Source organism: Schistocerca gregaria, chromosome 11 (genome assembly GCF_023897955.1).
Source record: "Schistocerca gregaria isolate iqSchGreg1 chromosome 11, iqSchGreg1.2, whole genome shotgun sequence".
In the NCBI taxonomy this organism is placed as follows: Eukaryota; Metazoa; Arthropoda; class Insecta; order Orthoptera; family Acrididae; genus Schistocerca; species Schistocerca gregaria.
The window spans coordinates 25,993,695-26,019,549 of record NC_064930.1 but is presented as its reverse complement, the minus strand read 5'-3'; the positions used below and the strand labels follow the sequence as shown (position 1 = coordinate 26,019,549).

Genomic DNA, 25,855 nt, shown 5'->3' with positions numbered 1-25,855 from the left:
GGAACAGCATATGTGAGATAATTTCATTTCATTTTTAAACCAAGAATGGACATTTTCATAAAGTATTGACTTGTTTTTCCTATCATTTGGTGTTGCATTATTGTGTCTCAATTTCAGCTGCATTAGAATGTTAGTGGTACTTTCATATTACATCACTTCATTTGAAAAATCTGTAGTTATTTGAATAGTGCAGTAGATATGGAAGTTTCGCATATTAATCATATGGCAAAATACACTCATCTTTGTGTACTGTTTTTTACCAAAATCTTTCTTTAATACCTGCAACCATTTACGAGATACAAGGAATTTTGTAAGTATTTCATTCTGGCTTTTTCATTGGCACATGAGTTCAGGACAAAGTGCTTTATGTAAAATACATTTTCTCAAGATTGGTAAAGTTTAACGAAAAATTCTATACTTTAGCTACATTTCATATGCAGCAACATATGACCTAGCATGTACCAAATGCAAATTTATAGCAATCTCTATTTTTCACTGCAAACTTTCCAAAATTCTTGGAGTGGTTTACTTAATCCTAAAATATCACAATAAATATGACAATGAACTCAATGATATCCAGTTCATCTTGAAGCTGACAAATGAAGCTATAGAATGCACAAGAATAAATTTTTTAACAAATAGTTTCTTTACAATTGCTTGAGAAAGACTGCAGCTCGACCTGTCATACTCCAGCATTTATGGAGTCAAGTCACCCAGCTTCTGTCCTGAGCCATACACCATGTTAGAACATGTGAGGTAGCCATCACCCCTACTTGCTACCCGGCAGTCATGTGCGCCATCTAGCAAACTTAAGGAGAACCTTACTCCATGTGAGATGGGATTAAGCTCCCATCTGGTAAGGTTGCATCCAGCAAGCTCCAATCTGGCAAGCTCAGATCCAGCAAGCTCCAGTCTATCAACTCAGATCAGGCAAGCTCACATCCTGCACACTCTCATCTTTTACACTCCCATCAGGCAGGCCTCACATGGCAAGCTCACATTTGGCAAGCTGACATCTGGCATGCTGGCAAGTTGTCTACTGGTAAGCTGGCATCCGGCAAGTTGGCAACTGGCAAGCTGGCAACTGGCAAGCTGGCAACTGGCATCAAGCAAGCTGGCAACTGACCAGCTGGCTAACTCCTGTCCGGCAAGTTTGCATGTGGCAAGCTCACAGCTGACATTCTTCTACCCAGTGTGATTGAATCTGGCAATCTTGAATCCATCAATCTGGCAGCTGAATGACTGGCATCCAGCCAGTTTGCATCCAGCAAGTTTGCATACAACAAGCTGCCTTCTGGCAAGATTGCATCTGGCAGGTTTACAAGCAGAAAGATGGAATTCAGCAGGCTGACTTCCAGCAAGCTAAAATATGGCAATACTACAAGTCTGAATATGGCAAGCTGGCACCTAACACGATGGCATCTGGCAAGCCATCATCCCACAGGCTGGTAACTGGCAAAAATGTATCTTGGAAGTTTACATCAGGTAAACTCAGGGACAACTAGTTTGCTTCCATCAACCTCACAGCTGATAAGCTGCCATCATGCAAGCCAGCTTCTGACAAGCATGAATCCAACAAACACTGCACATACAGCAAGTTTCAAATACAATAAGCATTAACACAGAATGATTGAATATTTCAAGTTCAAATACTGAAAGACAGAGCATGCAAGGTGGCATCATACTTGGTGACATCCAGAAAGCTGACATCTGGCAAGCTCACATCCATCAAGCTGGAATACAACATGCTGACATCTGGCAAGGTGGCATCTGGCTAGCTGACATCTGGCTAGCTGACATCTGGCTAGCTGACATCTGGCTAGCTGACATCTGGCTAGCTGACATCTGGCTAGCTGACATCTGGCTAGCTGACATCTGGCTAGCTGACATCTGGCTAGCTGACATCTGGCTAGCTGACATCTGGCTAGCTGACATCTGGCTAGCTGACATCTGGCTAGCTGACATCTGGCTAGCTGAAATCTGGCTAGCTGACATCTGGCTAGCTGACATCTGGTTAGCTGACATCTGGCTAGCTGACATCTGGCTAGCTGACATCTGGCTAGCTGACATCTGGCAAGCTGGCAACTGGCAAGCTGACATCTGGCTAGCTGACATCTGGCTAGCTGACATCTGGCTAGCTGGCAACTGGCAAGCTGACATCTGGCTAGCTGACATCTGGCAAGCTGGCAACTGGCAAGCTGGCAAGCTGGCAACTGGCAAGCTGGCAACTGGCAGTCTCATAAAGCCAGTCTCAGACATTGTATGGTTCACCCTAAGTTTGCTAGAGGGTGCACTAGACTGCCACCTACCATATAGAGGTGATGGCTACCTCGTAGCTGAACCTTTCACATGGTGTGAGATTTGGCACTGTAGCCAGCTGGCTGGATTGACTGAACAGCAAGGCACACAAGTTGGCTTTACTGCCATCTTTTTCAAACAATTGTACAGAAACTATTCAGTAAAAAAGTTGATTCTTGTACATTTCATACCTCAGTTCATCATCTTCATGATGAACACCCTACCATTTCGTTAATGGTCATGGTTACTGAAATATTGTAGGATTAAGAGAACAACTGAAAGAATTGTTAGTGAGATATTTTAGGGTTAAGAGAACAACTGAAAGAATTTTGGAAAGTTTGCATTGAAAAATAGCCTTAGGTGCATGTTAGGGCATATGTTACTGTGTATGAAATGTGGCTAACATATTGAATTAGTCTCTATACTTGGAAGGATATTACTATCTCATGAGAAAATAGATTGTACATAAATTGCTTCATCCCAAAATCATGCCCCATTGAAAAAAAGCCAGAATGGAATGTTCATAACATTCCTTATATATCATGAATGGCTTCAGATATTGAAACAAGATTTTGTCAAATAACAATATGCAAAGAGGAAAGAATTTTGCCATTTGATTAATACAAGAAACTTCCATGTCTAAAGTGACATTCAAGTGACTACACACTTTTCAATGAAATAATGTAATATTATTTAAGTGCCATCTGTAGCTGATGAAAAAGAGTACCCAAGTTCTACTGTTGCCACCTTAAAATCTGCTTCTTTCACCAAAATACACTGAAATGACAAAAGTCTTGGGCTCATAATACCACATTGGACCTCCCTTGGCCCAGCACAGCATAGGACTCAACAAATCACTGTAAGCCTCTGAAAAAGTACCGAGCCATGCTGTCTCTATAGCCATCCATAACTGTGAAAGTGTTGCCGGTACACAATTGGGTGTATGAACTGACCTTTCTATTATCTCCCATAAATGTTCAATGTGATTGATGTTGGACAATCTGAGTGGCCACATAATTCATTTGCATTGTACAGAATGTCTTTCAAACGAACTGTGAACAATTGTTGCCAGCTGACTTGGCATATTGTCATCCATAAAAATTCAATCATTGTTTGGGAACACGAAGTCTCCAAGTACGCTAAGATAACCATTTCCTGTCCATGAGCAGTACAGCTGGACCAAAAGTCCTAGCCTTCTCCATCTAAACACAGCTCACACCATTCTGGATCTGCCACCAGCTTAGAGAGTGCCTTGTTGACAATTGTGCCCTTGGCTTCGTGGGATGTCCACAACACTCAAACCCTATTACCAGTTGTTACCAACTGAAATTAGGAATCATCTGATTAGGCCACAGTTTTCCAGATGTTGAGGACCCAATCAAAATGGTCTTGAGCCCAGGAAAGGCACTACAGCTGTCTTGCTGTTAGCAAAGGCATTCACATTGCTCATTTGCTTCCATAGCCCATTAATGCCAAATTTCACTGCACTGTCCTAACAAATGTGTTCACCATAAATCCCACATTGATTTCTGTGGTTAGTTCATGCAGTGCTGCTTGTCTGTTAGCACTGACAACTATATGAAAATGCTGCTGCTCTCTGTCATTAAATGAAGGCCAATAGGCACTGCATTGTCTGTGGTGAGAGATAATGCCTGAAATTTGGCATTCTCAGCACTCTCTGACATTGTGGATCTCAGAATACTGAGTTCCTTAATGGCTTCTGAAATGGAAAGTCCCATGTGTCTAGTTCCAACTACCATTCCACATTCATAGTCTGTTAATTCCCATACTGTGGCCATAATTATTTTGGAAACAATTTCACATGAACTACTTGATAATAATAACAGCTCTGCCAATGCACTGATCATTTACATCTTGTCTATTGGATACTACTGCCATCTGTATATGTGAATATCACTATACCATGATTTTTGTCACCACATAGCAGACTTTATAAATATTTACATCACCGTAACATCTAATGCAGTTGAAATTATGACAGAATCCTGACGCAGCGTATTATTAAACTAGCAACTGAGTGCGAGACAGGTCAATAGTTCATGAAAACATCCATTCTCAGGATAAAAGTAAACTGAAATTTCTTCACTTACATTGTTCCAAACCAAGAAAAATTCTTGTTTCACTAGCTGTTGATGGCTCTTACAAATTATATCATTTCACTAAAAATATCTGTACATGCTTGAATACTGTGCCAGATACACAAGTTTCACATATTAATCATATGGTGAAATGTGCTCCTTGTTGCATACCATTATTTATCAAAATGTTATTTTAATACTTTAAATCATGTATGAGTTCCTGGAATTTTGTTAATATTTCATTCTGAGTTTATTACTGACACAAGTTCATGGCAAAGTACTTTACATATAATTCATTTCCTCAAGATTGGTGGTAGGTAGATGGCAACTGCCTTTCAAGTTTCAGGAACAACCAAACATGTTAGCTATATTTTATATGCAGCAAGAAATGTCCTAACATGCACAAAATGCATATTCATTGTGACCTTTATTTTTCAGTGCACACTTCAAAAATTTATTACAGTAGTTTACCTAATATCAAAATACCACAAAAACTATGGATGTTAACCAAATGATTGGCAGTTCACCATGGAGATGAATATGTGCCAGAATCAAATTCTTTTACTGAATAGTTTCTTTACAATTGTTTGGAAAATATTACAGATCAGCTAGTGAATGTGTGACATTTTGTTTGACCTTGATGGTTAACAAGCACTGTGTCAGAAACCCTGTCCTTAGCACTGGAGTTGTCATGGGAAACACACACAGCTCCCTGCAGGCAGCTGACTAGCAGAGCCTGTGAGGGAGTTGTCAAGTAAGCTAGTAGTGAATCTTACTCCATGTGAGACGTGCTTATGGCAAGCTTCCATCTGGCAGGTCTCACCCAGCAAGTCCCGTTCTAGTGTGTTCCATCCAGTGCAGCCCTATCTGCCAAGATGGCCATGCAGTGAGCCAGCCATTGAGCAAGCCAGCCATTGAGCAAGCCAGCCATCGAAGGAGCTTGCACCCACCAAACTCAAACCAACCAAATTCACACTGCCAAACTCAACTCGCACCTGCCAAACTCGCATCCGCCTTGCTCCCACCTGCCAAGTTCAAATATGGAAAGCTCAAACTGCAAATCTGCAACTCTTGAGGGCGAGCAGGAGGGGGGGAGGCTGGACACAGGTTAGAAATGTCACTAGCACAACTACAAGTCCAGTTTGGCACACTTGAACCTAGCAGTCTCGCATCTAACATATTGACTTTCAGAAATCTGGCAAGCTTGTTTCCAGCATGCTGCCTCCCAGCAAGCTCAAATATGGCAAGCTCGAATTTAGAATGTTCAAATACAACCATTTCAAATCTGGCACGCTTGTGTCCACTAAGTTTGCAAGCAGTAAGTCCAAATCTGACAAACTGGCATCTGACAAGCTCAAATTGTCCAGGACATGGAATGAATTTCTTGTAGTACCCCTAGATGTGAAGTGTACGAGTTTTCTGTTTCAAAGATGGAGATAGTCAGCCAGTTGTTTGTCTTATCGCCTGTGAAGCTTAAGGTGACAAATCCAATTTGTAAACATGGATTATTGAAACTCAAACCCAGTGCTGCTAAAGGTGCATATGTAATCAGTTGTAATGACAGGTATTTAATGCGCTCTATGCTTAACACCCTGGTTTGGTCTCCAGCAACAGATAAAGCATGTCTAACTTCAACTCTTTAGTTCAAAGAGCAGCAGTTCAAAGATGCATGAAGCAATGCAAATGCACATCCATCTTGTTTCCTTGCCATTCTCCACTGCATATAGATATTTGATGGGTCTTCTTACATCTGTAACAGGCTACATTTTTCTTATTGCTGCAATCCCTCATATTATGTCTGGTTTTTTAGACATAAAACGTCAAAATGAGGCCTTAAACTTGATTATTTCCCCAAAAAGCAGCACTTTTAACAAACTTGCACTTGATGGAAGAGAGCGTTACAAGCCACAAAATATTCTTAGCACTCTCTTTTAGTCTTGATCCCAATTTTGTGTTCTCATACACAGTTGTAGCATAAACTTTCTCCTAGTATAGATAATAGAGCAGCCAATAATGTTTTCAGCTACCCATGCAGAATCTGTGGTGCCAACATGTGGTACTAACTGTTTTTGTTGGACTGCAGATCGCATTTTTAATCATTCATGCCTGACACTCTTGAAAGTCTGCAACATCACATTGTTGAAGCTGTGAATTTCACCACAGCTGCAGGCAGACCAGCTGCTTCATGTGTGGCAGGAAATGAGCCACCATTTTTATATTTGTCTTGTAACACACGATGCTCACACTGAGTGAATAAAAATTTGAACGTTTCTTTTTCCAGGAATGTTGAACTGTGTTTCTATCTTTTGTAATTTGGAAGCAATAAATATTTGATATCTGTTACTTCTTTTTGAATGGCCCTGTATTTATCTTATTGTTAATAAATATTCTGAACATGGCAGTGGCCAGCAGTTCTTAAATAAGAAAACAAGATTGTTATTTGAAAAAGTAATGATCCATTGTGAAATACAAAGAAGATTATCATTCAAAAAGCATGCTTTGTGAAATTGGACATGGGTAATATTAAGATATCAGTGCTTGACAGAGAAGGCAATAGGAACTGTGAAAGAAAACGTATCTGAAAATGAATAAACGACATATAGTGCAGGAGTTCCCAACAAAATTTTCTCGAGGACCCCCTCATCGGGCATGATTGGTACCTTGTCATAGCACAGTATCAAGTACCTAAATAAGCCAAATTAAGAGTCTTTTTATACGTTTTCTATTTTTGGGACATACAAAAAAACTGAGATATTCATTACTGAAAAAATATTGAGCTTAAAACTTTTTCAATTTAGCCATAATTGTTATTGTTAAATTTTAGATTTTTGCTCAAAATCTTTGTCTTCAAGTCTGGGTGTTTAGTATAACAGCTCCTTAAAAAAATAACAATTGAGTATCATATGAAATATATTTAATATCTTTTTTATTCTAACAGCATCTTGAAGACCCCTCTGGCATAGCTCGCGGACGCCTGGGGGTCCATGGACCACCAGTTGGGAACCACTGCGTTAGTGGATTCAACAACGGAAGTTGGCATGGTAAAGACAAAAAATTGACAAGAGGAAAAGCTGACTGCAATGAACTATATATATATGGAGTGATTGTGAACAACCAACTGTAACTCATGGATGATAAGGAAAGTGCATTTGATTTCATGAAAAAGGTCAACAGCATGGTAAATTGTTTGAAGAATCACGTTGTAAAGACTATAGTGACATGGCAATATTCTCCAGTATTTTTCAAAAACAAACTGTATTAAAATTAGCAGGCATGAAAGTGATGGAAAAGAAACCTTGAGAACCTTTTCACAATCTTTGAATGATATCATGGAGTTGATTGATGCTTTGAAAGAAGAAGATCACACATTAGAAGTAAAAGTCTAATTAAGGATTTGAAAGACAAGGACAGAATGAAGATATAAAATCCCATGCATTTCGCACTGAAAAGAAAACCAGTGACAGCTATCAGGAGCAGTGGTATTATGGATGTGGCAAACTAGGACATTTTGCCAGTCAGGAAGAAGCAGAGATTTATGGACACATGGTAGACATCGAGCAGGCAGCCATGTGAGCACAGAAATCTATTCAGTGGGTTTAATAACAACTGGTTACATAGTCAAGGTGAGCAGTATATTTCAGCAGGCATCAGCATCAAAGATGATGTAGCTACCAACAAAATGGAACCAGCATGAGCAGCTTTGTAATGTAGGTAGAACCAATGATGCCATGTAGTAATATTTAGCCAGGTAACAGCTTACACACTGATTTTGGATAATGGTTGCACGGATCACATTATTAATAATGAAAATTACTTAAGTGTAAAACTCTAAAGCAGGCTGAAAATGTAAGAAATGCAGATGGGCCAAAGAAATAGGAAATACAGCTTGATTATAATTAAATTTTCGTTACTTGAGTCAGTGTAGATTGAAAACTGTTTACCAGATAGGTACCCAACTTTATAGAAATGAAGTTCACACTGTGCACTGCAGGATTTGTGTTGTTAGTAGTGTTAGTGTCATGACTCACTGTTAGGTGCTGGTACTGGTATGGCGACATAGGGTTGAAACACAAGCATTATGTTACAAACAGTGAAGATGGACCTGGACAAGATGAGCAGGGTTTTACTCATAAAGTAGTTTTATCAAAAACAACAACAGGGTTGCTGCTCTTTGTGAATAATCATGCATTAAATGAATAGAGAGAGAGAGAGATCTTTCTCCACCAGGGTTGAAGAACATATTTGGTAGTTTAAATTAACTAGTGATATGGGAGTTGCTCCTAGGAGATGCTGATGGACCACTGCAGCACATAATATTGAAGAAATTACTGTTGCCATGGCTGAGAATGTTAAACACAATGTGCAATAGGCACACAGTGCATGAGCTGCATCATAGCAGCCAAAGATTCCATGGTCTACCAGTCGAAATGTGCTGCAAACAATTGTGAAAGAGAATCTCTAAAGCAGCTCCAGGCTGCTGTAAATGCAGATGTATGGCACACTGAGTAATGTTTGTAACCTGGAACATATTTGTGGTATGCAATTAACAAATGTTGCTTTCATATGTGGAAATTAAAATGTGTTTTTTTCAATAGTTCATTTGGTAATTTTCTTCCCCATGTCCTTACAAATGTTTCCACAAAGTTGCATTATCCAATGATCACCCATTTTTCATAGGGGCTCTCTCAAATAGCAAAACCTTAATTGTAGCCACCCTGCATAATTAATTATTTTCATGTTTGTAATGACATGGTTCCAACTGGAATGAAAAATGTATTTCATGTGGAAGGCATGGACATAAATTTGATCAGTTATATTGAAATAACACAGTTCTGGAAAATAAAAGTTGTTTCAAATTTCTTAAGTGATTTTTATAATGTTTTCAATACTGATTTTGGGAAAAATAATGAAAAAGTTCCGTCATGTACAGTTATTTCACAAATTGCTTGTCTAGTTTTAGATTTTTCAATATTTCAGCACTCTAGTGAGTTTGAATTTTGGTTTTTATGATCTCCATGAACTGCTATTTAGTCGTTTCTATACTAGATATATGTAAAATAAAGAGTAATTAGGAGAAAATAGCAGTATTTTTATGTCAGTGCCTGTCTGTCACACTGCCCCTTCCCCTGCTATCACAAAGCAGTGAGTTTCTGCTATTGTCCTTCAGTTCACGGTACCTCTTCAATCTGTAATGTTCACATGTTGCTGTTACTAGTACTTTAAAGTAGTGACTGTTTTCTTGTGTTGTGAAACTGTTTTATGGACAATGGCTACCAGAGGCTGTATAAACTCCCTAGTTGCTTCTGCTACATTTGTGGTAACTATACCATTACAAAGCAACAAAGAAACATTTCCCATTTTGTTCAAAAATATATTTTGCCTATTTTGATATAAAGTTAGGTGATCAAGATAAGCCTTGGGCCCCATACAAAGTTTTTTCAGTGCGCGTTGAAGAACTAAGGCAATGGTTTCAATTCCTGGGTCCCCTATCACAAACTGAAGCTCTTGCCCTCCACGAACTAGAGCAACATCCACAATGCCACCTCAAAATACACTCCGTCCTGTTCACTTCCTACTCCTACCTTGAACTACCACTATCCACCACCTCTACGACAATCTCCAAACCTCCCCCACGTGCCCTCATAGTTGACAAACTCTACATAGCAAATCTAAAGTACCCAACCCTCAAAAACTCCCTCCCAGGATCATACAGAATCCAGAACCTAACCAGACCTTAAACACAGTCATGAACCTTTCTTCCAAAAGCCTTAGACCCACACTAGTATCCATCCTTTCCCAAGGCTTTTTGCACAATTCCCAAATTAAATCATGCAGGACTTGTTAAGGACCTTCTCTCCTTTTCCTAGTCCCTACAGTGTAAACACTTTTTCCCACCAACCCTACCAATCAGCCTCAACTAAAGGCCAATATTAAGCTGTACCTGACTAATGTCACTCCTCAATCCAACCATGATCCACCTCCACTACCCTGCAAATCACCCCCTGTTAATTTTCTAGAATTTCTTAATCTGGATCCTTGCCTCAACATTATTCCCCAAATCCCTCAGCATGTAAACTAACCTTACATCTGCATAGAGAACGGCAATCCACCACCTAAACACGAATTTCAATCTTATAATCCCATCTTCTGACAAAGGTCCCACTACTGTTGTTTTAAACTGTAAGGATTACCTGATATAAGGATTCTGCCAGTTGTCAGATGCATCTAACTACAATCCCCACCACAGGATCTCCAGTCGCTCCTCAAATTCTTAGGCCCATCCCAGAACATCTCCTCGGAGTCCATCTCTCCTCTCACTTCTACCATTCACACTTGCTGCACTCCTACCTTCTATGTGCTTCCCAAATGCGTAAACCCCATCAGTCAAAATGGCTCATTCTGGCTGGTTACTGTACCCCCAATAACAGAATCTCTGCTCTTGTAGACCAACACCTTCAGACTGTCATCCAAAACCTACCTGTTTATGGAAAAGACAACAATTTCCTCCAGTGACTCTTCACAGTTCCTGTCTGTTTACCACATGGTGGCCTGCTCATCACTACTGATGTAACGTTCCTTTACAATAACATCCCTAATGCCCCTTGGCATTTCCCATACTGAAAAACTATCTTTCCCTATGCCTGATGGATTCCAAACCTACAACCTACTTCCTAGTCGCCATGACCAAGTATATCCTCACCCACAGTTACTTCTCCATTGAATGCATTACCTACAAGCAAATCTGGTATATGGCTATGAGCACCTACCCTACACTGTCCTATGCCAACCAATCCAACCAATCTATTTATGGGTCATCAAGAGGATTCCCTCCTAAACACCTGGAAAATCTAACCCCTCACCTGGTTCAGATTCACAGCTGATATTTTTGTGATATAGATCGAGGGTGAGGGCATTCTACCCACATTCCTTCAGAACTTAATCATGTTCTACATCATTTGCTTCACCTGGTCTACTCAATTCAACATGCCACCTTTCTCAATGTTCACTTCCACCTCAAACATGGCTACATCTGTATCTCTGTTCATATCAAACCCACCAACCACCAGCAAAACCTGCCCTTCACCAGTTGCCACCTGTTCCATACCAAGAAGTCCCTTCAGTCCAGCCTAGCCACTCACAGCCATCACATCTGTAGTTATGAGCTGTCCCTCTCAAAATATACTGAGGGTTGATCACTGCACAACTTTACATGACTGAAGTTAGTTATGAAAAATCATTAAATCTGTTCTCTAGTTGACCACCTCAGCTCACATTCTTGCTCTGGTTTCTGACTGCTTGAACTCCCTTCTTCCCCTTTTCTCCCATTTGTTGATTTAGAGATTCATTATCTATGGTTTTATATTCAGAATCACAAACATGTTCACTCCCTGAATCAGTATTCTTTAGATCAATATGCCTGATGTCCACTTCCACAGTATTAGCATGTCTGGCAATGATAACTTTACTGCTAACCAGTACACTGTATCTAACTTTCCTATAGCCTACCAAATTTCTCAAATTTGTTTTAAAGTCCCACTTTGACAACACATGCAATAAATCAACTTCCATACAACTTTAAATTTTTAGCATTAGGTTTCTTCCCATATCTAATAAAGAGATTTCCTTTCAATAGTATTAGCTAAAGTTCTGTGTTTAATGTACACATCTGTACAAATGAAATCTCCTATCTTTTCTTGCTGCAGCTAACAGGCAAGGTGCCATTATCCAAATCGACCAGATGCACCTTTCAGCTGTACAGAGGGCAGTGGGGCTGGTGGTTAAGGAAAGAAGGAAAATGACTAAAAGTGTCTTGGTGGAATAGAGGTCTGTGTAGTGCTGGACTAGGCAATGACTAGTGCAGGTTGAGGACAGGAGGGTCATGGGAACATAGGATATATTGCAGGGTGAGTTCCCATCTGCAAAGTTCAGAAAATCTGGTGTTGGTGAAAGGATCCAAATGGCACAGGCGGTAAAGCAATCACTGAAATGAAGAACTTCATGCTGAGTGGCATGCTCAGCAGTGGATGGTCCAGCTCTTTCATGGCCACAGTCTGTCAGTGGTCATTCATGCAGACAGACAGCTTGTTGGTTGTCATGCCCATGTAGAATGTAGAACAGTAGTTACAGCTTAGCTTGTAGATCACATGACTAGTTTCAAAGGTAACCCTGTCTTTGACGGGATAGGCAATGCTTGCAAACGGACTGGAGTAACTGGCGGTGGGAGGATGTATGAGACAGGTCTTGCTTCTAGGTCTATTGCAGGGTTGCGAGCCATGAGGCAGTTGGTTGGGAGTCAGGATTGTATAGGGAAGGACAAGGAAATTGTGTAGGCTCAGTGGGCAACAGAATACCACTTTGAGAGGTGTCAGAAGGATAGTGGGTATGACATTCCTCAGTTCAGGGCATGGCAAGAGCAGTACAAACCCTGGTGGAGAGTGTGACTCAGTTGGTTCAGTCCTGGGTGGTGCTAAGTCATGAGGGGAATAATGCTCCTCTGTGGCCTGAGGTGGCGTTTGGGAGGTAGTGGATGACTGGAGAGATAAGGCATGGGAGATATATTTTTGTACAAGGTTGGGAAGGGAGAAACGGTCTGTGAATGCTGCAGTGAAACCTTTCGTATCTTTCAAAAGGGATCGCTCATCACTACAGGTGTGATGGCCATGAGTGGCTAGGCTGTACTGAAGGGACTTCTTGGTATGGAATGGGTGACAGCTGTCGAAGTCGAGGTACTGTTAACTGTTGGTACATTTGATATGGATAGAGGTCCTGATATAGCCATCTTTGAGGTGGAGGTCAACATTGAGGAAGATGGTTGGATGGGCTGAGTGAAGTGAATGGAGGAGGTGTTGAGGCTCTGGAGGAACCATATCACAAAGATATCATCAGTGAATCTGAACCAGGTGAGGGTTTAGGGATTCTGGGTGTTGGGAAGGATTCATCTTGATGACCCATGAATAGATTGGTTGGGATAGGATGGTGTCGTGCAGGTGACCTTAGCCATACCCAGGATTTGTTTGTAGGTAATGCCTTCAAAGGAGAAGTAATTTTGGTTGACGATATATTGGTCATGATGACTATGAAGGAGTTTGTAGGTTTAGAATCCATCAGGAATTGGGAAGGTAGTGTTCAATAGCGGTAAGACCATGGACGTTAGGGATATTACTGTAAAGCAAAGATGCATCAGTAGTGACAAGCAGGATACCATGTGGTAAAGGAAGAGGAACTGTGGAGAGTCCGTGGGGTGAATGGTTGGTATCTTTTACATGGGAGGGTGTATCTTGCAGGTAATAAGCTGAAGGTGTTTGTTTATGAGAGCACAGATTCTCTCAGTGGTGGCACACAAAAGTTTCTTGACTGAAGACTTTGTAGAAGTTGAAAGATAAACAACACAAACAAAATGGGCAAAGATGGAACCTATAGTAACCTAAGTGTGATGAGAACTAAACTAAGGGATGACATGCATCAAAATGAAGTCAGAGTAGGAAAAAATTGCAAAATATAATGGGGCATAGACATTAACAGTTCGATACTAACTTTATATTGGCTCAAGGATGGTATTTATTAGTTCAGGAAGCGAAGGAGAAGCATGCCATTTCATTCAAAACCAAATTGAGGAGGATTTTTTAAAAAAATCAGTGTATGCAAAAAAATTCAAAACTAAGATAGGCATGGTACTGGCATAATGTTGACCTTTTACATCACCTAACCAAGTTTTAGCAAATGTTGACTACTGCTGTGTGTATGTACACTCCAAATCACAAGGTTCTTGCAAAATACAATACACGCGTTCTTACAGTTACATAATTTCTCACTAGTTTCTCGGCTCTCTTTCCACAGCAAGCAGTTAATGAAAATCTACTACACTGGTTGCTTTAAATAATGTTACTCATTGTTGTAACAATATTTACTGGTGGGAATATGGTTGAAACTAGATTTCATTGTCATCAAACACCTGCAGGTTACTTTTAGACAATTGTTTACTTGAAACGTGTACAGAAGCAGAATGGATGATAATTCTTGTGATTCTGAAAATGGCATTTACAGTTCAAAGAATGTTCTGATGGAACAAAATCCCAATTCAAGAAATGAAACACAAAGCAAATAGTGTAAAAAGGAACTGATTATTAAATGCAATCATGAACTTGATGTTTCACCTCCAAAAGCTAAGAGAATTAACAAATTCAGAGTTCCTGAACTCTGCTACGAAAATATATCTCACTTTCATCATCACATGAGATAATTACATAAAATGTATCAAGGTAAGTTCTTATTGAAGTTTCTTAGTATTTCTTCACCTCAGCACAGTGTAGTGGACACTAAAAAATACAAAAATCAAGAAAACAGTGACAGTATCGTACATCATTAGAAAAAGGGATTGTGAAGAAGTACCTGCTTGTGCTGTCACTTTCCAAAGAGTGTCTCGCATGTCAAAGGATATGTTGTCCTCTCTAGCAAGCAAGTTCCATGAACATAGAATGTTGCAAAAGGAGGGAGACAGGAGATGGGGAGGGGGAGGGGGGAGGGGAGGGGAGGGGAGTGGGAGGGGGAGGGGGCATGAGGAGGGGGAGGGGGAGAGGAAGAGGGGAGGGTGAGAGGGGAGGGGGCATGAGGAGGGGGAGGGGGCATGAGGAGGGGGAGGGGGCATGAGGAGGGGGAGGGGGAGAGAGGAGAGGGGAGAGCAGAGAGGGGTGGGGGAGAGGGGAGGGGGAGGGGGAGAGGGGAGGGGGAGGGGGAGGGGAGAGGGGAGGGGGAGAGGGGAGGGGGAGGCGGATGGGGAGGAGGAGGGGGGAGGGGGGAGAGGGAGGGAGAAGGGCTGGCGGGAGGGGGAGGGGGGAGGGGAGGGGGAGGGGGAAGGGCTGGCGGGAGGGGGAGGGGGAGGGGAGGGGGAGGGGGAAGGGCAGGCGGGAGGGGGAGGGGGGAGGGGAGGGGGAAGGGCAGGCGGGAGGGGGAGGGGGAAGGGGAGGGGAGGGGGAGGGGGAAGGGGAGGGGAGGGGGGATGGGGAGGGGGGAGGAGGCAACAGAACAAGAAAGTATAATGAAAAGAAATGTGTGGCTAGGGCCTCCCGTCGGGTAGACCGTTCGCCTGGTGCAGGTATTTCAATTTGACGCCACTTCGGCGACCTGCGCGTATATGGGGATGAAATGATAATGATTAGGACAACACAACACCCAGTCCCTGAGCGGAGAAAATCTCCGACCCAGACGGGAATCGAACCCGGGCCCTTAGGATTGACAGTCTGTCACACTGACCACTCAGCTACCGGGGGCAGACGAAAGGATAATAAAGAGGTAACTATTGTCATTAAGAATGATACAAAAAATATAAACACAGAGAGAGCCACTACGGGATGGGAGATCTATGGGAAGTTATTTACCTTCAGATCTCACAGTCAATAAAATGTTCAAGAGATTCTGTGAGGAAAGAAAAGATTTAGGACTAAACAATGCTCCTTATCAAAATAAAAGCATATATTTCACAAACATTTCAGTCTATCATTCAGGACACCTGATACCAATACCTGATCCACTTCTAAGGTTGGCCTAATGCAAATAAATGTGGAAACATGTCTGCAGAAGAAGAATGTACTACAAATGAGACAGATTACATAAAATTCATGATCAAAGATAATGCAAGTGTCAGTAAATATTTGATTTGACATGCAGGAAAAGCAATCAATTGTAAAACTATCAGTGACATTTTCTATACAAAACAAGAATGGTTATACAATCTGTTCAAAATGATCCCTACTAAAGAGCAGAAAAGGAAAATTATTGTTTTCTACACCTTGTTGGAGACAGAATTCTCAAGAGGAAACAATCAAGTTGCTTCAGCTTTGCTGAACTTCCTTTCTGACATAGATAAAAATAATTGGCATTAATACTAAACATCTACTCTCAGATTCTTGCAGCGGCCAAAATAAAAACAGTTGTATGATGGTGATGCTTACAGCATTCTTGAAAAAGAGCACAAATTCAATAATATTCATCATTTCTTCCTTGCTCATGACCATAGCTACATGCCTACAGAGCAAGTGTTTGGCAGAATTGAGAAATCTTACATAAAAAAACGCATTTTGTCTTCTAAAAAATAATATGACATTTCAGAAGAGCATCGTCCTCTCAAAATTCTGAACACAGGATGGACTGTTAAAAATCTAAAAGATAGTGCACAGAAAGAACTAAAATCCAAGCTACCATTAAAAATAGACAGACAGCATCACACCTCTTACAAAAGAGCAAAGAAAATTGTTACTGTGTCAGTAGGAGATGCAGACTCTAGAGATTCAGTACAAGTTAACTTCTTGAGTTTAAAGAAACCATGCCATCCGACAGTACTAACATCCCCTCTTTTACCAAAACAAAATATGGTACGTGAAGAAAAGAAGAAAGATGTGTGTACCTTCCTAAATTATTCTGAAATTCCAAATGATGCAAAAGATTTTTACAAAGATGTCCAAGACAAATCATGTATAGATGAAAGAAAGAAAACAAGACAACAAAAGTGTAACTATAACATGCAATACTTTTGTGTTATTCATTTCACACTTCATGTAGTACTCATAATAATGATACAAGCCAAACAATTGTGTTAAAAGAGTAATCATTGCTATTACTGTATTCTGCCACTGCATTTCTGTTATCACTGTTGTATTCTCAGTAAAGCAAAAAACTCTAAATTTTGTAAAACAAAAAATGCTGTATATATTATTACATGCAAAATAAACATTTTACAACAATGCAACATGTATACAACACTACAGCAAATAAAAAAATTAGTTGTGGAAAAAATGTCAGCAACATAACTATCAGCAATAATTATACGCACTTATCAACTCTTGAAAAAATTGGAAAAATCACACCTTAATATATAGTTATAAAGATTAAATTTTAATGTATTTCATTACAACACTTTAGTAATTTAAATGAGATCTAATAGTCATGTAAAAATTCAAATTCTCAAACATATCTACCTAGGTGAAAACAGAAAAATTCATTTAATGAAATATTGTATCTGTTGCATGAACCAACACTTATAACATCTTGAATGTTGCAGAAATAAATTTAAATTTTATGAAAGTCTGAAATTTAAATTAAAAGCAAAATTTAAGCAAATTAAAAGAAAACTATTTGGATACATTCCCGAATACCACTCAAAAATTATTTTGATGTAACAGCAAGTTATTAGGATATTTTAAGAACATTTTAAGAAAAAGATGTAAACTCTTGAAACACTTCTTAGTATTTTCTTGTGTTTATTTTAATAGCAAAATTGCATTATGTGAAACAATTCTTTTAATTCAGAGAGGATTATACTTGTTCTTTGTCAAACTGTGCCTCCAGATACCTATGGCTGAACTACAACATTTGAAACAGCCTTATGTATCCTTGTACTCAGTATGTGCTAATACACTTCAAAAATACTGTAAAATAAATATACCTGATATGGATGTTTCTCTCGTGCAGAAGTAGTTTTTGTCACTGGGTTCACTACAGAAAATCTCTGTTGCAGTGTGTGATTTAAGTGTTCTTTAGAAAGGAGAGGGGATGGCCACTGTTGCTGAAACAAGAACAATAAAGAATTGCATAGCTATGGAAAAAGTTTGAAAGTGTTGCATATTTTTATCTCACAGAAAACAAACGCTCTTCAAATTATCAAAATAAACAAACAATAAATTTGCAGGTAAATAATTACTCTCTAGTCTGGTATTCTATGTCAGCTAACCCAATTCTTCATTGATAGTGACATATGTCTCCAACACTATAAAAGCTTTTCTTACGCCATAACATGCACTTCAAAACTTTATTATTCTATCTTTTCAAGATTTTTTTGACATTAATGTGATACCCTGATTGATTAATTAAAAATCAACAGTTGTGATCATTATGGTAGTACAAAAACTATAGTGTCCCATTTTTGGGACAGTGGCAAAATTAACTATCAAAAAGCACAGAATTAATGTCAATGCAGAAAAGTATACAAAACATCAAGAACAAGATAAAAACACTGTAATATTACTGAGTATCTATTCAGTATGAAATGAAACAAAAACACTTACGATGTATACCAAAATTGCACACATTTTTGTTGCTTTTTCCAGTATGCACATTTGTATGTGTTTTACTTGTCGCAATAAAGTGGTAGTCATACATCTTTGCTCACCCATACTCCCATCACTTTGCTTCATTGCATTTTGGTGTTGATCCTGTTTTTTTGAAAGGTACATCTATATTCTCTCTTGGACATCCAAAAGTGAGAGCTCCTGTTTTGGGTTAGCAATCTGATACGCACACCATATGTTTACTATCCAGATATTAATTATCTGGATGATTGACATCCACCACCATGTCCTTGATCTTGTCCTACTCCTATAAAATGATATCCACATCTCCAGTAGATCAACACCTACTCCCTGTACATTACTCTCACAGAGAAGCTTATGATACCCACTAAGATGTAGTATGCCTATAAAGAATTTTAGCTCTCCTTTGGCTAGGAGAAAATTTATATTGTTCTGTAGTCAAACATAGATTTTGCTTTTTTCTGTTACAGTATTCATTAGTCTCTCAAGGAAAAAATTCTCAAACACCTGTCACACTGTATTATTTGCTAAATATTCTGCAACATGGTGATTTTTTGTGTTTTTCCGTCTATGTCCTAATGCTTCCCTTTGCTTAGCTTCTGGAGATAAACTGGTAACATAAGCTTCATCCTTCCCATTCCTTCTGGTTACAAGTTCTGAATTACCTGCGGCATATTGTACAATATAGTCATTGATTAGTGGATTTTCTTTGGTGTCTCTTTCATCTGTCACTTCATTTATGTTGGGTGGAATAATCACTAATTTTAAGTTATGAGCATAGTCTTCATTCACTTCATACCTCTACAGTTACTCTAACACTTCTTCAATCATAAGTCCATGCAGCATGCTTTTATTCAATTCAAATAATAAACTGTGAAAGGGAAATTTTTCATTTTACTATCTGACCCTGGAGAAAATCTCATAAAACGTGAAGAAAGCAGCTTTCAATAATATAAATAGTAATTTTTGTATATAAGATTTGTACAAACAGGCACATCTACAACCGAGAGTCACTGTCTCATAACTGGGCTGCATAAAATAAACTGATATTGCACTTACTTTTGGAAATCTGAGATACACTGAGTGTTACATGAACATCTGTATGTTCATATCAAAAACACCCAGACAACTAAATCACAATTCACTGTTGTATAGAAACTACCATTAGGTATACAGAGCAGCCAAGTACAAATATAGAAAATGAGGCAAATTAATTCCTTGCCCAAAAATAAGCTAATTAGAGAAAAATTATTTCTTTTCAATTTCCAGGTATTATAGCAGTTGGTTCAACATTTAGATGTAGCAATCAAAGCAAAAAAATAATTGGTTATGTAGAAATCAATAAAATATTTGCATCCCAAAAATAGATAGAATGGATTAACTGTATCCAAATACGCTGCTGTCTAAAAATGAATGACTCCAATTCCTTGGTAGTGAGTAACATTCATTATGGGAAAATCCATCTGCATCAGAAGCAAAGTATCTGAAGATAATGTATCAACAAATTAACAAAAGGATCTATATTGCATATTCCACAAATAGTTCTGTTAGTCCGATATCTTGAAGAAAGAAAATCAAAGTATAATAAAGTTATGAATGTAGTTACTACTTCAGAAGGGAGCTCTTCGGAGAGACTTTCCTTTACTGACTAAAAAAATTGCTGAGGGAGACAATAACATGACTGGATGACACTAGTGTGTTCTGTATTGTAGACACAAATAGTCTCCATAATTGTGATGTGGGAACCATCAAACTTCTTTTCCTCACAGTACAGTTAATGGAAATTGTTAAAAGAGTAATACTGGACAGTGATCATTGAGGTACACTGTGGTGCAATTGCTGTGTGTTTCTACAACAGTAACTTAGGATTATGTCGCCAAATTCAGACACTTATGAAGATTCAATGCAAAATACTTGATGATGGGAAGAGGGTCCATGACTATGGTACCATCACTAGAGAATCCAACAACTGGTACTAAAGGACACCTTCACTGACATGAGACAATTTACAGGACAAGGAACACGATAGGATTGAGATTGACACTACTGTTGGCCTTAGACTGAAGCATGGTTTTTGCAAAATCAGTAAAGCTTGAAATTACAACAGGAAGTTTGAGTAAACTCTTTTATTCATGTAGGTGTGACATACAATCTACATTTTATCCTCCTACATCATCTTCTCTTACTCAAAACAAAACAAATCTCAAAATTCATTGCAGCAGCATCGCAGAGAGTTCACACTTTCAAAATAAGATGGAGGAGAGTAAGACCCGCTGACGAAATGCCATATGTCACACCTTAAAATATTTCAAGCTACCCAGACATGCAGCAATGTATATCTTTTCATTAAAAAAATATAGAAATTGAAAGTATTTTGTGGAATTTAAATAACACATTAAGTAAAGATAATAGCTCACCATACTTGGGGCACTGAGTAGTTGACATAGTGATGCTATGTCAAATGAATCCTCTTTTAAAGCTAAAAGAATACATGTATATATATATCTGCATGGCAACTTTTTCTCAGCTGATTACATTGCGCCAACACTGCACCTGGAATGGGGTTAAGGTCTGTGTCAGGTGGAGTAGGTGATGGGAGAAATGAGGTTGGTAGGGGGAGGGTTAGGGCAGGGTGGCCGATTGCTGATAGGGAGAGGCACCAGCTACCCTTCCATTACCTTTACATCACAATTCTATACCATAAATTAGATCACAATGTACAAGTCAACACATTCATTCATTCATTCATTCACTAAGTTTCATTGTTTTCATCATGGCAGTGACAACAGCAACTGTTATGAAATTGTCTCGAATGATGAACAGCTCATAGTTGCACTAAATTCTGTTTATTTTAAACCTTGACCTTGGTTTCTGCTATAATAATATAGTCTTCTTCAGAAGTCATACACACTAATAAATGAAAAATGTCTCAGCCCAGCGGCTGCGTCAAGACCAATAAAATAACTTCAACAGTCATAAGCCTGTTTTGAACATAAGTAAAATTATATATGGCATTGTATGTCCTCCGTCACTACCTCTGTTACACTGGGCGCATGATCGTCAAATGTGCTGTACCCTGTGCACCATAGGTGGTGCACACCACAGTGAGGTACGTTGCACCATTTATCAGGCAAATTATATGCTCTAATAGATTATAGGGCTAATTTTACCAGCCAACTATAGTCACCGTACGTAGCCACACTACCAATGATTCATATTATTTATACAACTAGCACCCTAGTGCATGAGTGGACTTGACACAGCCACTGGGCTGAGACATTCTCCATTTATTAGTGTGTATGACTTCTGAAGAAGGTTATATTATTATAGCAGAAACCATGGTCAAGATTTAAAATAAACAGAATTTAGTGCAACTGTGGGCTGTTCTTCATCTGAGATGATGAGTAACTAAGGTACCTGCTCATTTATCACTCAGCTCTTACAGAGTAGTTATTTGTTAGCCCTCACCTAATTTCTTGATAAAATTGGGTACTTCTTGACTGTACAGACCTGCTACACACTTCCAATAAATTCATGCAATGATTATGGAATACCACACACACACACACACACACACACACACACACACACACACACACACACACACACACACAGCTTTTAATGATATGAAACTGTTGTTATCAAACATACCTTGTGTTCCACTTCCTCTTGCATGTTTGTGGTTCCTGGTGGTGCACCAAGTACTGATAAACCCTGTTGCAACAGTTGTTGCAAAGGCACACGCTGAACTGGAGCAGATTCAGTTACATTCCCATTACTGAACGTCTGGTGTTTTCTCTGAAGTAACAGATGTTGGTAATAATCTATCAATAATACAGTTACAAAGAGATAACTGTGAAAGAAATCTGTGTCCTCTAGCTTTCATTTTAATTTACAAAGAATTTGTGGTGAAACTTTTAAGATAAAAACAACAAGTTATTTCAACTATTTTGAACAGTTACTGAAAGTTTTGCATGAGGATGACCTACCAGTGCCCCAAACAAATAGATCTGCTTTACACTTATGCCAAAAAGTCTTCCCAAGCTTCTCAGGCCCTACCAGAAAAATGCATCAAAGTAAGGTTGTTAAAGGCTCTGCTGCCACATACAAGTTCCTGGTGTATTCTGGCCCACAGAACTCAAACACTGGCCTCAGAGCATGTCCAGTTACTTCTAAACTTGCAACTTGTTATACAAAGTGTGACTGAACAAATACAAGCATGTATCTTTAAAACCAATATGCTTCTAGCATTTCTTATTTAGGAAGAATAAATTACAGATTTCTAGTATGTCAAATAAGGTAAGTGAAACTGGAAGAGGAATTATGTAAGATCAAATGGGAATACAGAAGTGTTATAAGAGGTACAGCAAAAAGTGAAGACCAGGGACAGAGCAGGGAAGTAATTCAGGTCTACTCTTCACAGTACAGCAGAAAATAGAAACAATACTTTAAATATCAAAGAACTATAAGACATAAAAGCAGGACTTGTTTCTAAAATGAAAATATTCCATTGAAACCATTCAAGTTTATGTATCAACATCTTCAATACTGATGAGGTGTCCAAAGACCTATACAAAACTAAAGGAAATCCCGTCACAAACTGCTAAGTGGAGGAAGCATATTTAATGTTAAAATAGGGGAAGGGTGGGGGGATGAAGTAAGTCCTCAGTGGATAGCTTCAGATATAACAGCCATGACAGAGGTCATACATCAGCAGTATAATTTGCTGAGAACAATAACACATGTCCTACCAGAAATATTTGAGAATAAAAGAAGTACAGAATGCATTTGACATGGACGAAACAAAACTAAAACTGAAATTTGCCATATTTTACCAAACAAAAAAAGAGCTAGAACATAGATGTGATTGTCCTAAATTACTTTAGAATTGAAATTGATTAGTTTATAATCAGTTACAAAGTAAAATTAGAAAGCTAAAAACAGACAGATTCTTCAGACTGGCAAGCAGAAAGGTAGATCAATAGAATTTATTTTGAATGATAAACTGATCACACATTCAAGGCGAGATAACCCCAGAGGTGCAGCCCTTCATCAAATATGATCACTACAAGAAAACATTCAGATTCTGGGCAACCTGCCAAAAAGAGCATAAAGGAAGAGTAGGAGCTAGAAACTAAAAAAAGATTAATGTTAATTTTGGAATGGGCATTGTAAACACAGAATGGCCAAGACTGGTACACTTAATCACATGATAGGGAAGATGAAAGAGAGAAGCATTGAGCTACTACCCATGCAAGAAACAAAATTTGGGAAGGCAAATATAGTGTTATTCAAAAGGCTTCACAGTGTTGAAAGAATAATCAGGAATCTGAGTGGGGAATGAATCTATTTGCTTAGGTAGAACATTCATAGTAAAGAAGAGACTCACGAATGGAATGACAGAAGTAAAAAGTAGGAGAGAAATAATCTCAACATTGACCATAAGAAATGAATAAAAAGTGCAGAATAACAAATGGACATGCACTGATGAAGACACTCATATGTAATTATTATTCACAGACTGAATGGGAGAACCAACATAAGGGAATAGAAAAGGCAAGATGAATACATAAGAGCAAGAGTAACAACAACAACAACAACAACAATAATAATAATAATAAGTTTATAGCAGCCAAATAGCCATACAAGTTCCAAGTACAATGATAATATACAAAATTAGAAATTTTACATGTTGTGGTTTGCATAGTCACTTACTGACCATGCCCTTTTGGCACAGATCTATATATGGTAACGTTTGCATATTTGATGACAGTTTGGAGTCGCACATTGTATTTGGTTCATGATACAATGTGTACTTGCTAATAAAGTGGTAGAAACAATAGACTGCCATTCTGGTGAGCAGGTGCCTCATTTCAAAGTACTCCTTTGTCTGTGTTCAATCAATCATGGCACCTGTGCTGAAAAATTCTGGAAGTATATCTTATCTTCCTTCCTTCAATGTTTTTCATAAGTTTTCCAAAGCAGATTGCCCATAGGTCTTCAATGAGGAAGGGTTCACTAGCCAACAGGTACAGAAGTCTGGATTTTGTTGTGTGGGATGCTCCAATTGCTTTGTTTATCTAGTTCATCTTTACTCCTTCTAGTGTTGTTAGGCTTTTACTTTGAGATGTGATCTGATAATTTCCACACCATAATGGGGAGATTTTGGCTCTGACAGCAATGGTGCTGTCTCTAGGCTGAGGGATCTAATGTATTCCATTTCATGGATTGCCATTATTGCTTGCATTGCTTTCTCCACTACATGCTTTGTGAAACATTTTGCAGTTATTTCTATTGTGGCATTTATGTATTTGAAGTCTGGTATTATTTTCAGTTTTCTCTCCCATATAAAGATCTCGGCTGATACTCTTCCTCCATTTCTGAGCACCATCCTTTCTGTTCGTGACACATTTATTTGGAGGCTGTGTTCAATGCATCAATCTTTCATATCATTTATTGCTTGTTGTAACTCTTCATTGTCCTTTGGCCCTATTACAATATCATCTGCAAACACATATGAGATTATACCCTACCTTTGGGGTATTCATACAATCTCTTCTGCTGCAAAGAAAAATAACAGAGGACTCAGTGGGTCTCCCTGAAGCACTCGATTTTATTGGGGTATCAGCTCTGAGAGGACGAGGTTGTCTGCAATCATTATTTTGTTCCATCACAGTATTGCACTTATGATTCGTGTCCATATTTTGTTTTCATTTAGGGTTTCCTCTAGTTTTTTGGCCACTAATTTTCTGTTTATAAAATGAAATCCTTTTTTTGAAGTCTAAAAGTACTACACAAAACTTTTCTCTGTCTCCAAGGGCTTCCAATACACTCTTTAGGAGTTCTATCACAGTCAAATTTAATCTTCCTTTCCTGAATCCTGTTTGGCTTTCAAGGTGTTCGTTGATTATTTGCTTTATTTTTTCTGTTACTGTTTTTGTGTATACTTTGAAACATAAGTCTTCGAGGGTCCTTGGGGACTCCTTTACCTTTATATAGCAATTTTGTTATTGTCTGTTTCCACTGTTCTGGAATGGAGGCTGTTTCTTTGCACTTACTGTAGAGTTGTTTTCCAAATTGGCGTTAATATTTGGACAGTATCTTTTAAATATTCTCTATAAAGTCCATTAGAACCTGCAGCATTTTTTTTGTTCTTATGCTTTTAATTACATCTTTGAGCTCCATTCCATAGTTGTTTGTGGCATTGTGTTCTGTCTGTCTTCTGGTCTGTCTTTTAGTCCTTCCTTGTTCACTGTATTGTTGAAGCATGTCTCCCATTTTTTGAAATTGATGTAATGTGTTTCAACTCATTTTCTGGGGCATAATGTAAGGGCCTCTTGTGGCTTCCTCCACTAGTTTCCTTCCTTCTCTTGTCTA

General features: G+C 38.8%; 1 protein-coding gene across 6 annotated transcripts in view; it reads right to left on the bottom strand.

Annotated features, from left to right (window-relative positions):
* Positions 1–25,855, bottom strand: part of LOC126295317 (histone-lysine N-methyltransferase eggless-like) — a 337,334-nt gene that overhangs the window by 188,792 nt on the left and 122,687 nt on the right. For all 6 annotated transcript variants that reach the window (XM_049987773.1, XM_049987771.1, XM_049987774.1 and 3 more), the window contains 2 exons: positions 22,130–22,276; positions 17,836–17,955 (listed from right to left, as the gene is read on the bottom strand). In XM_049987773.1, the coding sequence (XP_049843730.1) occupies positions 17,836–17,955; positions 22,130–22,276 (267 nt within the window). The remainder of the gene's footprint in view (positions 1–17,835; positions 17,956–22,129; positions 22,277–25,855) is intronic.